This window comes from Oncorhynchus mykiss, chromosome 3 (genome assembly GCF_057628025.1).
Source record: "Oncorhynchus mykiss isolate SJ-2025 chromosome 3, ASM5762802v1, whole genome shotgun sequence".
In the NCBI taxonomy this organism is placed as follows: domain Eukaryota; kingdom Metazoa; phylum Chordata; class Actinopteri; order Salmoniformes; family Salmonidae; genus Oncorhynchus; species Oncorhynchus mykiss.
The window spans coordinates 83901199-83920864 of NC_143024.1; the positions used below are offsets into that span (position 1 = coordinate 83901199).

Consider the following 19666-nt stretch of genomic DNA (forward strand, 5'->3'; position numbering starts at 1 on the left):
TCCTTCAGTGTGTGTGTGTCCTTCAGTGTGTGTGTGTCCTTCAGTGTGTGTGGGTTCTTCAATGTGTGTGTGTCCTTCAGTGTGTGTGTTCTTCAGTGTGTGTGTGTTCTTCAGTGTGTGTGTGTCCTTCAGTGTGTGTGTGTTCTTCAGTGTGTGTGTTCTTCAGTGTGTGTGTGTGTGTGTGTTCTTCAGTGTGTGTGTGTGTCCTTCAATGTGTGTGTGTTCCTCAGTGTGTGTGTGTCCTTCAGTGTGTGTGTGTTCTTCAGTGTGTGTGTGTTCTTCAGTGAGTGTGTGTTCTTCAGTGTGTGTGTGTGTCCTTCAGTGTGTGTGTGTCCTTCAGTGTGTGTGTGTTCTTCAGTGTGTGTGTGTGTGTGTGTTACCTCTTCATGCCCTCCACCAATGCCACCTCATCAGGAGAAGATGATATGTAGAAGGAGGTGGGTTTTCCCTGGTGGATCCCTCTCTTGATGCTGTCCACTGTCTCCTCCTCCTTCACCTGCACCGTGTGGCACAGACACAGAGCCCGAAAGAACAGCTCCTCATGCTCCTGAGACACACACACTGTCAGACACACACACACAGACACACACACACACACGCACAGACAGACAGACAGACAGACAGACAGACAGACAGACAGACAGACTCTCTGTCTTACCCTGTGGTCTCCTCCAGGTGAGGAGTCGATCATGTCTATACTGGAAGCAGCACTGAGGATCTGTCCGTTACAGATGGCGTGGGGGATATACACGAGTCCGTCCACACAGCACTCTATAAACTCCATGTTGTTCTCTGTCAACGTGCCCGTCTTATCAGTAAACACATACTCCACCTGTACATACAGACCAGGTAGATGCTGATCTGAGGTCAGTTTTTGGAATGTGTGTCCAGCATCCATGTAACATCTCATTATAAGTGTCTGTGCTGTATATGCACATTATACGTGTGAGTCTAGTATATCTATATCTATCCATGTGTGTGTGTGCACACAAGTGAGTCTAATATATCTATATCTATCTATGTGTGTGTGTGTGTGTGTGCACACAAGTGAGTCTAGTATATCTATGTGTGTGTGTGTGTGTGTGTGTGTGCACACAAGTGAGTCTAGTATATCTATATCTATCTAAGTGTGTGTGCACACAAGGGAGTCTAGTATATCTATATCTATCCATGTGTGTGTGTGTGCACAAGTGATTCTAGTATATCTATATCTATCTATGTGTGTGTGTGTGTGCACACAAGTGAGTCTAGTATATCTATATCTATCTATGTGTGTGTGTGCACACAAGTGAGTCTAGTATATCTATATATGTGTGTGTGTGTGCGTGTGTACACGAGTGAGTCTAGTATATATATATATATATATATATATATATATATATATATATATATATATATATATATACACACACACACACAGTTGAAGTCGGAAGTTTACATACACTTAGGTTGGAGAAAACTCGTTTTTCAACCACTCCACAAATTTCTTGTTAACAAACTATAGTTTTGGAAAGTCCAGTGCATCAGAAGTTTACATACACTAAGTTGACTGTGACTTTAAACAGCTTGGAAAGTTCCAGAAAATGATGTCATTGCTTTAGAAGCTTCTGATAGGCTAATTGACATCATTTGAGTCAATTGGAGGTGTACCTGTGGATGTATTTCAAGGCTTACCTTCAAACTCAGTGCCTCTTTGCTTGACATCATGGGAACATCAAAATAATTAAGTCAAGACCTCAGAAAAAAAATTGTAGACCTCCACAAGTCTGGTTCATCCTTGGGCACAATTTCCAAATGCCTGAAGGTACCACGTTCATCTGTACAAACGATAGTACAAACACCATGGGATCACGCAGTCGTCATACCGCTCAGGAAGGAGACGCGTTCTGTCTCCTAGAGATGAACGTACTTTGGTGAGAAAAGTGCAAATCAATCCCAGAACAACAGCAAAGGACCTTGTGAAGATGCTGGAGGAAACAGGTACAAAAGTATCTATATCCACAGTAAAACGAGTCCTATATCAATATAACCTGAAATGCCACTTAGCAAGGAAGAAGCCACTGCTCCAAAACCGCCATAAAAAAGCCAGACTATGGTTTGCAACTGCACATGGAGAAATGTCCTCTGGTCTGATGAAACAAAAATAGAACTGTTTGGCTATAATGACCATCATTATGTTTGGAAGCAAGCCGAAGTTCACCATCCCAACCGTGCAGCACGGGGGTGGGAGCATCATGTTGTGGGGGTGTTTTGCTGCAGGAGGGACTGGTGCACTTCACAAAATAGAGGACATCATGAGGTAGGAAAATGATGTGGATATATTGAAGCAACATCTCAAGACATCAGTCAGGAAGTTAAAGCTTTGTCGCAAATGGGTCTTCCAAATGGACAATGAACCCAAGCATACTTCCAAAGTTGTGGCAAAATGGCTAAAGGACAACAAATACTAATTGAGTGTATGTAAACTTCTGACCCACTGGGAATGTGATGAAAGAAATAAAAGCTGAAATAAATCATTCTCTCTACTATTATTCTGACATTTCACATTCTTAAAATAAAGTAGTGATCCTAACTGACCTAAGACAGGGATTTTTTACTAGGATTAAATGTCAGGAATTGTGAAAACTGAGTTTAAATGTATTTGGCTAAGGTGTATGTAAACTTCCAACTTCAACTGTGTGTGTGAGTGTGTGTGTGTACACAAATGAGTCTAGTATATCTATATATATCTATCTGTGTGCGTGTGTGTGTTTGTGTGTGCACACACGAGTGAGTCTAGTATCTATCTTTATATGTGTGTGTACCTGTCCCAGCTCTTCATTGAGGTCTGATGTGTTGACCTGAGCCCCCTCCCCCAGCTCATCATCGTACATATCCTTGTCCCAGGCTATGAAGTAAGAACCCAGGAACTTCTGCATCTCCACGGTAACGTACATGGAGACTGGAATGATGTAATTAAACAACACCATGAAGGCCAGGAAGTCTGTGAACGCCCTGATCACCTAAGAGAGAGAGAGGAGAGGATGACGGATGAGAAAGATAGAGAGGAGATTTAGAGAGAGAGAACGACAGCCTTAATCAGAATCAGTGATTGTTAAGCTGGGAAAGACCTGATGAATCATTTTACTGTGACAACATGCAATGTGGGTAGTGTAGTTGCTTGCGGGACTGACCACGTGGCGTTCTCTGTCGATCTCGGTCCTGTGGTTGTACCAGGGCTGGTCGTGGTCAGCAGACCACTGCCACGCGTACTTCAGCACTGTGTTAATGACCGCTTTGCTGATCAGGATACACAGATACACTATGAGGAATGCATTCATAGACCTGGGGGAGAGAGAGATGGAGGGGGGGGAGAGAGAGATGGAGGGGGGGGGGTGAGGGGGGGAGAGAGATGGAGGGGGAGAGCGAGAGGGAGGGATAGAGAGAGAGGGGGAGAGAGATGGAGGGGGGAGAGAGGGAGTTAGGGAGACACACACACACACACACACACAGCTTGAATGAAATCAAACAGAATGATGCAGCCATTATGTAATAACAGCAAGAGCAGCAGGTTGAGATAGGAGCCAGCTGGTCTAATATATTCAATCACGTGTTTTCCAATATCAAACTGTCTGTGGGGGAGCCATTCTTACAATACACTACACTTCACTAGTGCCTTCTCCTTATGCACTATTTCTTTCATGTTTAGGTACTCTGTGGGTTGGATTGGTGATTAAACATCCTACTATCATTCTACAATTCCAACTCCTAATATCATTCTGCTATTCCAACTCCTACTATCATTCTACAATTCCAACTCCTAATATCATTCTGCAATTCCAACTCCTACTATCATTCTACAATTCCAACTCCTAATATCATTCTGCTATTCCAACTCCTAATATCATTCTGCTATTCCAACTCCTATCATCATTCTGCTATTCCAACTCCTAATATCATTCTGCTATTCCAACTCCTATCATCATTCTGCTATTCCAACTCCTACTATCATTCCAACTCCTACTATCATTCCGCTATTCCAACTCCTACTATCATTCCAACTCCTACTATCATTCTGCTATTCCAACTCCTACTATCATTCCAACTCCTACTATCATTCTGCTATTCCAACTCCTACTATCATTCCGCTATTCCAACTCCTACTATCATTCCAACTCCTACTATCATTCTGCTATTCCAACTCCTACTATCATTCCAACTCCTACTATCATTCTGCTATTCCAACTCCTACTATCATTCTGCTATTCCAACTCCTACTATCATTCCAACTCCTACTATCATTCTGCTATTCCAACTCCTACTATCATTCCGCTATTCCAACTCCTACTATCATTCTGCTATTCCAACTCCTACTATCATTCCGCTATTCCAACTCCTACTATCATTCTACAATTCCAACTCCTAATATCATTCTGCAATTCCAACTCCTACTATCATTCTACAATTCCAACTCCTACTATCATTCCGCTATTCCAACTCCTACTATCATTCTGCTATTCCAACTCCTAATATCATTCTGCTATTCCAACTCCTATCATCATTCTGCTATTCCAACTCCTACTATCATTCCAACTCCTACTATCATTCCGCTATTCCAACTCCTACTATCATTCCAACTCCTACTATCATTCTGCTATTCCAACTCCTACTATCATTCCAACTCCTACTATCATTCTGCTATTCCAACTCCTACTATCATTCCAACTCCTACTATCATTCTGCTATTCCAACTCCTACTATCATTCCAACTCCTACTATCATTCCGCTATTCCAACTCCTACTATCATTCCAACTCCTACTATCATTCTGCTATTCCAACTCCTACTATCATTCCAACTCCTACTATCATTCTGCTATTCCAACTCCTACTATCATTCCGCTATTCCAACTCCTACTATCATTCCGCTATTCCAACTCCTACTATCATTCCGCTATTCCAACTCCTATCATCATTCTGCTATTCCAACTCCTAATATCATTCTGCAATTCCAACTCCTACTATCATTCTGCTATTCCAACTCCTACTATCATTCTGCTATTCCAACTCCTACTATCATTCCGCTATTCCAACTCCTACTATCATTCCAACTCCTACTATCATTCTGCTATTCCAACTCCTACTATCATTCCAACTCCTACTATCATTCTGCTATTCCAACTCCTAATATCATTCTGCTATTCCAACTCCTATCATCATTCTGCTATTCCAACTCCTACTATCATTCCAACTCCTACTATCATTCCGCTATTCCAACTCCTACTATCATTCCAACTCCTACTATCATTCTGCTATTCCAACTCCTACTATCATTCCAACTCCTACTATCATTCTGCTATTCCAACTCCTACTATCATTCCAACTCCTACTATCATTCTGCTATTCCAACTCCTCCTATCATTCCGCTATTCCAACTCCTACTATCATTCCGCTATTCCAACTCCTAATATCATTCCAACTCCTACTATCATTCTGCTATTCCAACTCCTACTATCATTCCGCTATTCCAACTCCTACTATCATTCCACTATTCCAACTCCTACTATCATTCCAACTCCTACTATCATTCTGCTATTCCAACTCCTACTATCATTCCGCTATTCCAACTCCTACTATCATTCCAACTCCTCCTATCATTCCGCTATTCCAACTCCTACTATCATTCCAACTCCTACTATCATTCTGCTATTCCAACTCCTACTATCATTCCAACTCCTACTATCATTCTGCTATTCCAACTCCTACTATCATTCCGCTATTCCAACTCCTAATATCATTCCAACTCCTACTATCATTCTGCTATTCCAACTCCTACTATCATTCCAACTCCTCCTATCATTCCGCTATTCCAACTCCTACTATCATTCCACTATTCCAACTCCTACTATCATTCCAACTCCTACTATCATTCTGCTATTCCAACTCCTACTATCATTCTACTATTCCAACTCCTATCATCATTCTGCTATTCCAACTCCTGCTATCCTTCATCAGACATATAGTTCTAGCCTAACTAAAGCAAAACAGACACCGTGGGGAGGGAGGTATTGATCTACCTACTAGTGGAATAGATCTACCTATTACTTTAACAGATCTACCTACTACGGGAATAGATCTACCTACTACAGGAATAGATCTACCTACTACTGGAATAGATCTACCTACTACTGGAATAGATCTACCTACTACGGGAATAGATCTACCTACTACTGGAATAGATCTACCTACTACTGGAATAGATCTACCTACTACGGGAATAGATCTACCTACTACGGGAATAGATCTACCTACTACGGGAATAGATCTACCTACTAGTGGAATAGATCTACCTACTAGTGGAATAAATCTACCTATTACTTTAACAGATCTACCTACTACGGGAATAGATCTACCTACTACGGGAATAGATCTACCTACTACGGGAATAGATCTACCTACTAGTGGAATAGATCTACCTACTAGTGGAATAGATCTACCTATTACTTTAACAGATCTACCTACTACGGGAATAGATCTACCTACTACGGGAATAGATCTACCTACTACGGGAATAGATCTACCTACTACGGGAATAGATCTACCTACTAGTGGAATAGATCTACCTACTATGGGAATAGATCTACCTACTACAGGAATAGATCTACCTACTAGTGGAATAGATCTACCTACTATTGGAATAGATCTACCTACTATGGGAATAGATCTACCTACTAGTGGAATAGATCTACCTACTATGGGAATAGATCTACCTACTACGGGAATAGATCTACCTACTAGTGGAATAGATCTACCTACTATGGGAATAGATCTACCTACTACAGTACATACCACTTTCCTTCCAAATGATCTTGTTTACACACAGCACATACTTAAATTCTATATTCTGACACGTGCTCACTCAAATATACTGCATTTACTCTAGGATTGTTAATTGGACTCATTCTGTCATTTATAGATTTTGGATTATTTGTGTATTTGTATAGTATTTATGAGACATTCTACTGCATTGTTAGGAACTAGTAACAAACATTTAGTTGTACCTGCTATAACACCTGCAAATCTTTGTACGTGACCAATTAACTTTGATTTGATCTTACTTTTCTACAGCGGAGCGTTTCTGGGATTTGGACTGGTAGTTCAGCGTCATCTTGGTGTCCATGCCCGTGTAGATGGCTACAGCTGTGGGGACAACAACCGGAGGTTACCATCACTACAGACACAGTACAGTGTGTGTGTGTGTGTGTGTGTGTGTGTGTGTGTGTGTGTGTGTTACCATAAATGTGTTCTGTGTTCTTCAGGGTGGCTCCTCTGAGGAGAAGGTTCTCAGCTCCCAGGGGTCTGAAAAAAGAGGAGGAACAAATGAAATATGAAAAGTTTGACACAGACAAAGACATTTTAGGAATGAGAGATGGGAATGTTGGTCTTACCTGACTATGGGATCTTCACTTTCCTTATAAATATTGATGCGCCCCACAAATCTGTATAAGGCAACAAAAAAAAGGAATGCCATTTTCAACAAACGAACAGGTCAATCATAATGATTCTGTGTTAAACATGTGTCACTCACTTGTAGAGGTCAGGCTGTGGTTGTTCACATTCAATAGTCGCATGCAGAGAGTCCACCTCCTGCTCTGTCTTAAAGACCATGGTGTCTGGTACAGCATAGTAGGTCTGATACAGAGCGAGAGAGAGAGTGAGAGATCGAGAGAGAGAGAGAGTGAGAGAGAGAGAGAGAGAGAGAGAGAGAGAGAGAGAGCGAGATGAGTCACGAGAAGTCATGTTTGATCAGAGAGCGTGTTGGGAGAATGGTGCAGTGTGTGTCTGTGTCTGTGTGTGTTTACCTTGTGGCTGGACTCGCCATCCAGGCTGGTGGTGGTGACGTAGCAAGTTCCGTCATCACGGCTGGATGAGAGCAGGATGAGGTCACAGGGGAACGTCTCGTCTTCCCTCGCCATGACAACGTCCCCCACCTGACAGGACAAGCACATCAACAATGACCATCACTTTAGACTATAGAAATAAAGCCTGCGTCCCAAATCACACCCTATTCCCTTGTGCACTACTGTTGACCTTGGGGGCGGCAGGTAGCCTAGGGGTTAGAGTGTTGGGCCAGTAACCAAAAGGTTGCTGGATTGAATCCCTGACCTACAAGGTAAAAATCTATCGTTCTGCCCCTGAACAAGGCAGTTAACCCACTGTTCCCCGGTAGGCCGTCATTGTAAATAAGAATTTGTTCTTAACTGACTTGCCAAGTTAAATAAAGGTTAAATAAAATAAATGACCTGATCTAAATGTTGTGGACTACCCTATTCCTCATGCAGTGCACTACTGTTGACCAGAGCCCAACCTGGTGACTCTGATCGTCTAAATGTTGTGGACTACCCTATTCCTCATGCAGTGCACTACTGTTGACCAGAGCCCAACCTGGTGACTCTGATCGTCTAAATGTGTGCACTAGTTGGGGGGATGGGATGTCATTTAAATTAACTCACTATAAACCCCAATGTCGTAAACAAACATTATTTCACAAAAGGTATTTTGGATCTAGTGAGCCACCATACTGCTGCAGATCCAGAAAGAATCACTAATGAGTAGGAGCTCTTCTACAGGAAACTCATACATCTTTTCCCATTCCTTTTTTCCTGCCGATTGAGTTGTTGCATAACGGTGGGATTAAATAGCCTATAAATCCCATCTCCACGGTGACCGTACACACCACAGTAAGGGAAAGTGGGGTAAGTTGAGCCACCCTTGTTTCTAGGAAACCATACACAAAATGTATCATTTGACCAAATGTTTAGGAAGAGGTCATCCTTTCCTGGAGTCTGAAGGAAGAAACCAAATGGAAAAAGTGGTAAGTTACAGTAGGTCCAAAAACGAGATTTTCACCAAGTCAAATTCAGTGATTGTGTTAGAAGTTGTGTCTAAACCAAAGTAGATACTTTTAAGATTTTATATATATATATATATATATATATATATATATATATAGAACAATATATGCATATATATAAATAGAATAATCCGTTGGGGTCTCTATAAGCTTCAATATGAGGTCCTAAACCTAGCATGAACGTACATCCTTGTAGCTGTGTGGGCTAATATAGTCAAAATGTGTAATTGAAGGCATTATCACTGGGATATGAGGTAACAACAGGGCCTGGCCTACATTAAGCGTGTTTAAAAAAGTGTTTTCTTAGGTTTTTAAAAATGCTTTAAATTATTAAACGACCAACAATTGTGTGAAGATAGTCATGGTTTTAAAAATGTAGCGATAATATTTCATTCAGTACAGAAAGGCGGCTTACCCTGTTCCATGACTCAACTTACCCCAAACCCAGGTAAGCTGTGCCAAGAGACCACTTTTTTTGGACCAGCTATGTTTTCAAAACTGCAATGTTTACATTAATTCAGATTTTTCCTGAAATATATGTAGATGTCTATGTTAGAAAGAATTCTATATTTCCCTTGACGGAGTGATGCTGAATGTAAAAAAATGGCTCAACTTACCCTACTCTCCCCTACAGTACATACGCTATATACAAGTTATCATGATGGATATTTTCATCATTACTCTTCCTGTTTGATTTGTGGGGGGGCCATGGGTGAGGACCATCCGGAGAATGTTTGTGTGTGTGTGCGTGTGTGTGTGGATATAGAACGTTTTTCAGCTTTCATTCAATCAATAACATTTATAAAGCCCTTTTACATCCACAGATGTCACAAAGTGCTTATACATATACCCAGCCTAAAACCCTGAACAGCAACAGTGCAGATGTAGAAGCACGGTGACTAGGAAAAAGGCAGGAACCTAGGGGTCCCCAGTCCTCTTCTGGCTGTGAAAAGAAACCTAGAGAGGAACCAGGCTCTGAGGGGTGGCCTGTCCTCTTCTGGCTGTGCCGGGTGGAGATTATAAGAGTACATGGCCATTAAGGCCAGATCGTTCTTCAAGATGTTCTAACGTTCATAGATGACCAGCAGGGTCAAATAATAATCACAGTGGATATATATGGTGCAACAGGTTAGCACCTCAGGAGTAAATGTCAGCTGACTTTTCATAGCCGCCGAGCATTCAGAGGTTCGAGACAGCAGGTCCGGGACAAGGTAGCATGACCAGTGAACATGTCAGGGTTCCATAACCGCAGGCAGAACAGCAGAAACTGGATCAGTAGCACGACAAAGACACGTTTGGGTGGACGGCATGGCTATGGCAACACGTGCCAACACGCTCAAATATAGCCATAGATATTACACAGACCTGCCAGACACTGCAGGGTGCTTCTCTAAATGGGACATAGTCCCTGTCTCCACTCTGTAATATCTGCTATGTGGTTATTATGACACTGCAATCTGTTCCACAGTAACACCCATAGAGATCCTATTAAATTCTAATTCCTAATTCTATGGTAGCGCCACTGTTTTGACCTTAGTCCTGTCTGACATCAGAGTAGATAACAGGATAATAGCGGCCCTTCATATCAGTCATATTGATATTTAATCTCTGTCTGGAAAGACAAATCCTTTCCCCTGTATGCGACCAGAGTAATCACAACAGGAATGTTTGAGATGGTATTGTAGGGGGAATGTTAATCTTCTCTCGGACGCAAGCTAGGGCATCGCAGGCAAAGCAGGCACATACATACACACACACACACACACACACACACACGCACACGCACACACAAAGGGCAAGCACCCGGATGTTTCGTTCCCATGGAGATCAGCTTAAAAGGTCTCAGGAATAGATTGAATGGTAATTAGTATAATGATTAAAGATGATAGCTGTGGCTATGATTTAAATGTTCATATATATTATTATAAAAACTGGTTGTTTGGATCCTGATTGGACGAGCAGCGTTCCAAGCCGCTCTGTATTGGCCGTCACAGACAGGCCTATGCCTGCTAACAGTTCCAACTGACAATTATCACTGCACCTCCATCATAATATCATGTTCATGTTGCTGTCACAATCATCTCTTGTATATATCGCACACATTATTTCCCGTTGCCTAGCATTTAGTTTGGTACAGCGGGGGTTAATATAAACCTATCATTTAGTTTGGTACAGCGGGGGTTAATGTAAACCTATCATTTAGTTTGGTACAGCGGGGGTTAATATAAACCTATCATTTCGTTTGGTACAACGGGGGTTAATATAAGCCTAGCATTTAGTTTGGTACAGCGGGGGTTAATATAAACCTATCATTTACTTTGGTACAGTGGGGGTTAATATAAGCCTATCATTTAGTTTGGTACAGCGGGGGTTAATATAAACCTATCATTTACTTTGGTACAGTGGGGGTTAATATAAGCCTATCATTTAGTTTGGTACAGCGGGGGTTAATATAAGCCTATCATTTAGTTTGGTACAGTGGGGGTTAATATAAGCCTATCATTTAGTTTGGTACAGCGGGGGTTAATATAAGCCTATCATTTAGTTTGGTACAGTGGGGGTTAATATAAGCCTATCATTTAGTTTGGTACAGCGGGGGTTAATATAAGCCTATCATTTAGTTTGGTACAGTGGGGGTTAATATAAGCCTATCATTTAGTTTGGTACAGCGGGGGTTAATATAAGCCTATCCTTTAGTTTGGTACAGTGGGGGTTAATATAAGCCTATCATTTACTTTGGTACAGTGGGGGTTAATATAAGCCTATCATTTAGTTTGGTACAGCGGGGGTTAATATAAGCCTATCATTTAGTTTGGTACAGCGGGGGTTAATATAAGCCTATCATTTAGTTTGGTACAGCGGGGGTTAATATAAGCCTATCATTTAGTTTGGTACAGCGGGGGTTAATATAAGCCTAGCATTTAGTTTGGTACAGCGGGGGTTAATATAAACCTATCATTTAGTTTGGTACAGCGGGGGTTAATATAAGCCTAACATTTAGTTTGGTACAGCAGGGGTTAATATAAACCTATCATTTAGTTTGGTACAGAGGGGGTTAATATAAGCCTAGCATTTAGTTTGGTACAGCGGGGGTTAATATAAACCTATCATTTAGTTTGGTACAGCAGGGGTTAATATAAGCCTATCATTTAGTTTGGTACAGCGGGGGTTAATATAAACCTATCATTTAGTTTGGTACAGCGGGGGTTAATATAAGCCTATCATTTAGTTTGGTACAGCGGGGGTTAATATAAGCCTAGCATTTAGTTTGGTACAGCGGGGGTTAATATAAACCTATCATTTAGTTTGGTACAGCAGGGGTTAATATAAACCTATCATTTAGTTTGGTACAGCGGGGGTTAATATAAGCCTAGCATTTAGTTTGGTACAGCGGGGGTTAATATAAGCCTAGCATTTAGTTTGGTACAGCAGGGGTTAATATAAGCCTATCATTTAGTTTGGTACAGCGGGGGTTAATATAAGCCTAGCATTTAGTTTGGTACAGCGGGGGTTAATATAAACCTATCATTTAGTTTGGTACAGAGGGGTTAATATAAGCCTATCATTTAGTTTGGTACAGCGGGGGTTAATATAAACCTATCATTTAGTTTGGTACAGCGGGGGTTAATATAAACCTAGCGTTTAGTTTGGTACAGCGGGGGTTAATATAAACCTATCATTTAGTTTGGTACAGCGGGGGTTAATATAAACCTATCATTTAGTTTGGTACAGCGGGGGTTAATATAAGCCTAGCATTTAGTTTGGTACAGCAGGGGTTAATATAAGCCTATCATTTAGTTTGGTACAGCGGGGGTTAATATAAGCCTAGCATTTAGTTTGGTACAGCGGGGGTTAATATAAACCTATCATTTAGTTTGGTACAGAGGGGGTTAATATAAGCCTATCATTTAGTTTGGTACAGCGGGGGTTAATATAAACCTATCATTTAGTTTGGTACAGCGGGGGTTAATATAAACCTAGCGTTTAGTTTGGTACAGCGGGGGTTAATATAAACCTATCATTTAGTTTGGTACAGAGGGGTTAGTATAGACCTATCATTTAGTTTGGTACAGAGGGGTTAGTATAAACCTATCATTTAGTTTGGTACAGCGGGGGTTAATATAAACCTATCATTTAGTTTGGTACAGAGGGGTTAGTATAAACCTATCACTTAGTTTGGTACAGCGGGGGTTAATATAAACCTATCATTTAGTTTGGTACAGAGGGGTTAGTATAAACCTATCATTTAGTTTGGTACAGCGGGGGTTAATATAAACCTATCATTTAGTTTGGTACAGCGGGGGTTAATATAAGCCTATCATTTAGTTTGGTACAGTGGGGGTTAATATAAGCCTATCATTTAGTTTGGTACAGCGGGGGTTAATATAAGCCTATCATTTAGTTTGGTACAGCGGGGGTTAATATAAGCCTATCATTTAGTTTGGTACAGCGGGGGTTAATATAAGCCTATCATTTAGTTTGGTACAGCAGGGGTTAATATAAGCCTAGCATTTAGTTTGGTACAGCGGGGGTTAATATAAACCTATCATTTAGTTTGGTACAGCGGAGGTTAATATAAACCTATCATTTAGTTTGGTACAGAAGGGGTTAATATAAACCTATCATTTAGTTTGGTACAGCGGAGGTTAATATAAACCTATCATTTAGTTTGGTACAGCGGGGGTTAATATAAACCTATCATTTAGTTTGGTACAGCGGAGGTTAATATAAACCTATCATTTAGTTTGGTACAGAGGGGTTAGTATAGACCTATCATTTAGTTTGGTACAGAGGGGTTAGTATAAACCTATCATTTAGTTTGGTACAGAGGGGTTAGTATAGACCTATCATTTAGTTTGGTACAGAGGGGTTAATATAAACCTATCATTTAGTTTGGTACAGCGGAGGTTAATATAAACCTATCATTTAGTTTGGTACAGAGGGGTTAGTATAGACCTATCATTTAGTTTGGTACAGAGGGGTTAGTATAAACCTATCATTTAGTTTGGTACAGAGGGGTTAGTATAGACCTATCATTTAGTTTGGTACAGAGGGGTTAATATAAACCTATCATTTAGTTTGGTACAGCGGAGGTTAATATAAACCTATCATTTAGTTTGGTACAGAGGGGTTAGTATAGACCTATCATTAGTTTGGTACAGAGGGGTTAGTATAGACCTATCATTTAGTTTGGTACAGAGGGGTTAGTATAAACCTCACTGTCTGCCTGTCTGACCTCGGAAACAATGTTTTACTAACCAGATTTCTGTCTGGACAATATATTCTGGTGGAAGAATGACATTGTATGAATTGGCTCATTAAAATAAAATGTAAATGAAAATATTTAATTCATCATTGTTATTTTGATATGTTGTAAAAGAAAAAAGGCATGTGAGGCAGAGTTGTGAGGCGAGGTAGCTATCGCGTCGGGCAAAACAACACCATTTACCTGTGAGTGTATTCATGATACAGGTAGCTATCGCGTCGGGCAAAACAACACCATTTACCTGTGAGTGTATTCATGATACAGGTAGCTATCGTGTCAGGCAATACAACACCATTTACCTGTGAGTGTATTCATGATACAGGTAGCTATCGCGTCGGGCAAAACAACACCATTTACCTGTGAGTGTATTCATGATACAGGTAGCTATCGCGTCGGGCAAAACAACACCATTTACCTGTGAGTGTATTCATGATACAGGTAGCTATCGTGTCAGGCAATACAACACCATTTACCTGTGAGTGTATTCATGATACAGGTAGCTATCGTGTCAGGCAATACAACACCATTTACCTGTGAGTGTATTCATGATACAGGTAGCTATCGTGTCAGGCAATACAACACCATTTACCTGTGAGTGTATTCATGATACAGGTAGCTATCGCGTCGGGCAATACAACACCATTTACCTGTGAGTGTATTCATGATACAGGTAGCTATCGCGTCGGGCAATACAACACCATTTACCTGTGAGTGTATTCATGATACAGGTAGCTATCGTGTCAGGCAATACAACACCATTTACCTGTGAGTGTATTCATGATACAGGTAGCTATCGTGTCGGGCAATACAACACCATTTACCTGTGAGTGTATTCATGATACAGGTAGCTATCGTGTCAGGCAATACAACACCATTTACCTGTGAGTGTATTCATGATACAGGTAGCTATCGTGTCAGGCAATACAACACCATTTACCTGTGAGTGTATTCATGATACAGGTAGCTATCGTGTCAGGCAATACAACACCATTTACCTGTGAGTGTATTCATGATACAAGTAGCTATCGCGTCAGGCAATACAACACCATTTACCTGTGAGTGTATTCATGATACAAGTAGCTATCGCGTCAGGCAATACAACACCATTTATTTACCTGTGAGTGTATTCATGATACAAGTAGCTATCGCGTCAGGCAAAACAACACCATTTACCTGTGAGTGTATTCATGATACAGGTAGCTATCGCGTCAGGCAATACAACACCATTTACCTGTGAGTGTATTCATGATACAGGTAGCTATCGCGTCAGGCAATACAACACCATTTACCTGTGAGTGTATTCATGATACAGGTAGCTATCGTGTCAGGCAATACAACACCATTTACCTGTGAGTGTATTCATGATACAGGTAGCTATCGTGTCAGGCAATACAACACCATTTACCTGTGAGTGTATTCATGATACAAGTAGCTATTGTGTCAGGCAATACAACACCATTTACCTGTGAGTGTATTCATGATACAGGTAGCTATCGTGTCGGGCAATACAACACCATTTACCTGTGAGTGTATTCATGATACAGGTAGCTATCGTGTCAGGCAATACAACACCATTTACCTGTGAGTGTATTCATGATACAGGTAGCTATCGTGTCAGGCAATACAACACCATTTACCTGTGAGTGTATTCATGATACAGGTAGCTATCGTGTCAGGCAATACAACACCATTTACCTGTGAGTGTATTCATGATACAGATAGCTATCGTGTCAGGCAATACAACACCATTTACCTGTGAGTGTATTCATGATACAGGTAGCTATCGCGTCAGGCAATACAACACCATTTACCTGTGAGTGTATTCATGATACAGGTAGCTATCGCGTCGGGCAATACAACACCATTTACCTGTGAGTGTATTCATGATACAGGTAGCTATCGTGTCAGGCAATACAACACCATTTACCTGTGAGTGTATTCATGATACAGGTAGCTATCGTGTCAGGCAATACAACACCATTTACCTGTGAGTGTATTCATGATACAGGTAGCTATCGCGTCGGGCAAAACAACACCATTTACCTGTGAGTGTATTCATGATACAGGTAGCTATCGCGTCGGGCAAAACAACACCATTTACCTGTGAGTGTATTCATGATACAGGTAGCTATCGCGTCAGGCAATACAACACCATTTACCTGTGAGTGTATTCATGATACAGGTAGCTATCGCGTCAGGCAATACAACACCATTTACCTGTGAGTGTATTCATGATACAGGTAGCTATCGTGTCAGGCAAAACAACACCATTTACCTGTGAGTGTATTCATGATACAGGTAGCTATCGTGTCGGGCAATACAACACAATTTACCTGTGAGTGTATTCATGATACAGGTAGCTATCGTGTCAGGCAATACAACACCATTTACCTGTGAGTGTATTCATGATACAGGTAGCTATCGCGTCGGGCAAAACAACACCATTTACCTGTGAGTGTATTCATGATACAGGTAGCTATCGCGTCGGGCAAAACAACGCCCTCCATCTATCTTCTGAGCTCGTGCTTCTAGGTGACCTAAATTGGGACATGCTTAACACCCCGGCCATCCTACAATCTAAGCTTGATGCCCTCAATCTCACACAAATTATCAATGAACCTACCAGGTACAACCCCAAATCCGCAAACACGGGCACCCTCATAGATATCATCCTAACTAACTTGCCCCCCAAATACACCTCTGCTGTTTTCAACCAAGATCTCAGCGATCACTGCCTCATTGCCTGCATCCGTAATGGGTCCGTGGTCAAACGACCACCCCTCACCACTGTCAAACGCTCCCTAAAACACTTCAGCGAACAGGCCTTTTTAATCGACCTGGAATGACATTGACCTCATCCCGTCAGTAGAGGATGCCTGGTTATTCTTTAAAAGTGCCTTCCTCACCATCTTAAATAAGCATGCTCCATTCAAAAAATGTAGAACCAGGAATAGATATAGCCCTTGGTTCACTCCAGACCTCTCTGCCCTTGACCAGCACAAAAACATCCTGTGGCGTTCTGCATTAGCATCGAATAGCCCCCGTGATATGCAACTCTTCATGGAATTTAGGAACCAATATACTACACAGGCAGTTAGGAAAGCTAAGGCTAGCTTTTTAAACAGAAATGTGCTTCCTGTAGTACTAACTCAAAATAGTTCTGGGACACTGTAAAGTCCATGGAGAATAAGAGCCTCTCCTCCCAGCTGCCCACTGCACTGAGGCTAGGAAACACTGTCACTACCGATAAATAAACAATAATTGAGAATTTCAATAAGCATTTTTCTACGGCTGGCCATGCTTTCCACCTGGCTACCCCTACCCCGGTCAACAGCCCTACGCTCCCCACAGCAACTCACCCAAACCTCCCCCACTTCTCCTTCACCCAAATACAGATAGCTGATGTTCTGAAAGAGCTGCAAAATCTGGACCCCTACAAATCAGCCGGGCTAGACAATCTGGACCCTCTCTTTCCAAAATTGTTGCAACCCCTATTACTATACTGTTCAACCTCTCCTTCATATCGTCTGAGATTCCCATAGATTGGAAAGCTGCCGCAGTCATCACCTTCTTCAAAGTGGGAGACACTCTAGACCCAAACTGCTACAGCCCTATATCTATTCTACCCTTTCTAAGGTCTTTGACAGCCAAGTAAATAAACAGATTTACCGACCATTTCGAATAATTTCGAATTTCGAATGTAATCTGGTTTCAGAGCTGGTCATGGGTGCACCTCAGCCACGCTCAAGGTCCTAAATGATATCATAACCGCCATCGATAAGAGACATTACTGTGTAGCCGTATTCATTGACCTGGCTAAGGCTTTCGACTCTGTCAACCACAACATTCTTATTGGCAGACTCAACAGCCTTGGTTTCTCAAATGATTGCCTCGCTTGGTTCACCAACTACTTCTCCGATAGAGTTCAGTATGTCAAATCGGAGGGCCTGTTGTCCGGACCTCTGGCAGTCTCTATGGGGGTGACACAGGGTTAAATTCTCGGGCCGACTCTCTTCTCTGTATATATCAATGACGTCGCTCTCGCTGCTGGTGATTCTCTGATCCACCTCTAGGCAGACGACACCATTCTGTATACCTCTGGCCCTTCGTTGGACACTGTTAACTAAACTCCAGATGAGCTTCAATGCCATACAACTCTCCTTCCGTGGCCTCCAATTGCTCTTAAATGCAAGTAAAACTAAATGCATGCTCTTCAACCGATCGCAGCCCGCACCTGCCTGCCCGTCCAACATCAGTATGGACGGTTCTGACTTAGAATATGTGGACAACTACAAATACCAAGCTGTCTGGTTAGACTGTAAACTCTCCTTCCAGACTCACATTAAACATCTCCAATCCTATTTTGCAACAAAGCATTCTTCACTCTTGCTGCCAAACATACCCTCGTAAAACTGACCATCCTGCCGATCCTCGACTTCGGCGATGTCATTTACAAAATAGCCTCTAACACTCTACTCAACAAATTGGATGCAGTCTATCACAGTGCCATCCATTTTGTCACCAAAGCCCCATATACTACCCACCACTGCGACCTGTATGCTCTTGTTGGCTGGCCCTCGCTTCATACTCGTCGCCAAACCCACTGGCTCCAGGTCATCTACAAGTCTCTGCTAGGTAAAGCCCTGCCTTATCTCAGCTCACTGGTCACCATAGCAGCACCCACCCGAAACCTCACTGGTCACCCCCAAAGCCAATTCTTCCTTTGGCCGCCTCTCCGTCCAGTTCTCTGCTGCTAATGACTGGAACGAACTGCAAAAATCTCTGAAGCTGGAGACTCTTACCTCCCTCACTAGCTTTAAGCACCAGCTGTCAGTAAATAGCCCATTCAATATACCTCATCCCCATACTGTATTTATTTATCTTGCTCCTTTGCACCCCAGTATCTCAACTTGCACATTCATCTTCTGCACATCCTACCATTCCAGTGTTTAATTTCTATATTGTAATTACTTTGCCCCCATGGCCTATTTATTGCCTTACCTCTCTTATCCTACCTCATTTGTACATGATGTATATAGATTTCTCTACTGTATTATTGACTGTATGTTTGTTTATTCCATGTGTAACTCTGTGTTGTTGTATGTGTCAAACTGTTTTGCTTTATCTTGGCCAGGTCGCAGTTTCAAATGAGAACTTGTTCTCAACTAGCCTACCTGGTTAAATAAAGGTGAAATAAAAAAACTAAGGCAGTCATACCCGTAGCTTGTGACTCTGTGTCCTCACCACCGTCCCTTCCTTCACCACGTCCACAGGACACTCATTTATACTGCAGTCTGCCTTGTGTCTCAGCCAGTCTTCATAACCCTGGGGGAGAGAGGAAGAGGGGGAGGAAGGGAGAAGGGGTTGAGATATACAAGGAGCAAATTGCAGGAGAAATGGGAAGAAATGGAACATAGAGAGAGGGCGATACCGTCATACAAGGTCACACAGTACGTGGTATCAAATTAGTGGTATGTTCTGTCAGCATGTTGACCTGTATGCAGGGCAT

At 41.8% G+C, this 19666-nt stretch overlaps 1 protein-coding gene across 7 annotated transcripts in view; it reads right to left on the minus strand.

Annotated features, from left to right (window-relative positions):
• Nucleotides 1-19666, minus strand: part of LOC110504660 (phospholipid-transporting ATPase IH) — a 92904-nt gene that overhangs the window by 36965 nt on the left and 36273 nt on the right. For all 7 annotated transcript variants that reach the window (XR_016494844.1, XR_016494843.1, XM_036975088.2 and 4 more), the window contains exons 5-14: nt 19375-19482; nt 7840-7968; nt 7566-7669; nt 7426-7476; nt 7272-7336; nt 7096-7177; nt 3174-3324; nt 2805-3002; nt 659-832; nt 381-547 (exon numbers count right to left, since the gene is read on the minus strand). Coding sequence is in view for 5 of the 7 variants with exons in the window: in XM_036975088.2 (XP_036830983.2) it covers nt 381-547; nt 659-832; nt 2805-3002; nt 3174-3324; nt 7096-7177; nt 7272-7336; nt 7426-7476; nt 7566-7669; nt 7840-7968; nt 19375-19482 (1229 nt within the window). In the remaining 2 variants the exon portion in view is untranslated. The remainder of the gene's footprint in view (nt 1-380; nt 548-658; nt 833-2804; nt 3003-3173; nt 3325-7095; nt 7178-7271; nt 7337-7425; nt 7477-7565; nt 7670-7839; nt 7969-19374; nt 19483-19666) is intronic.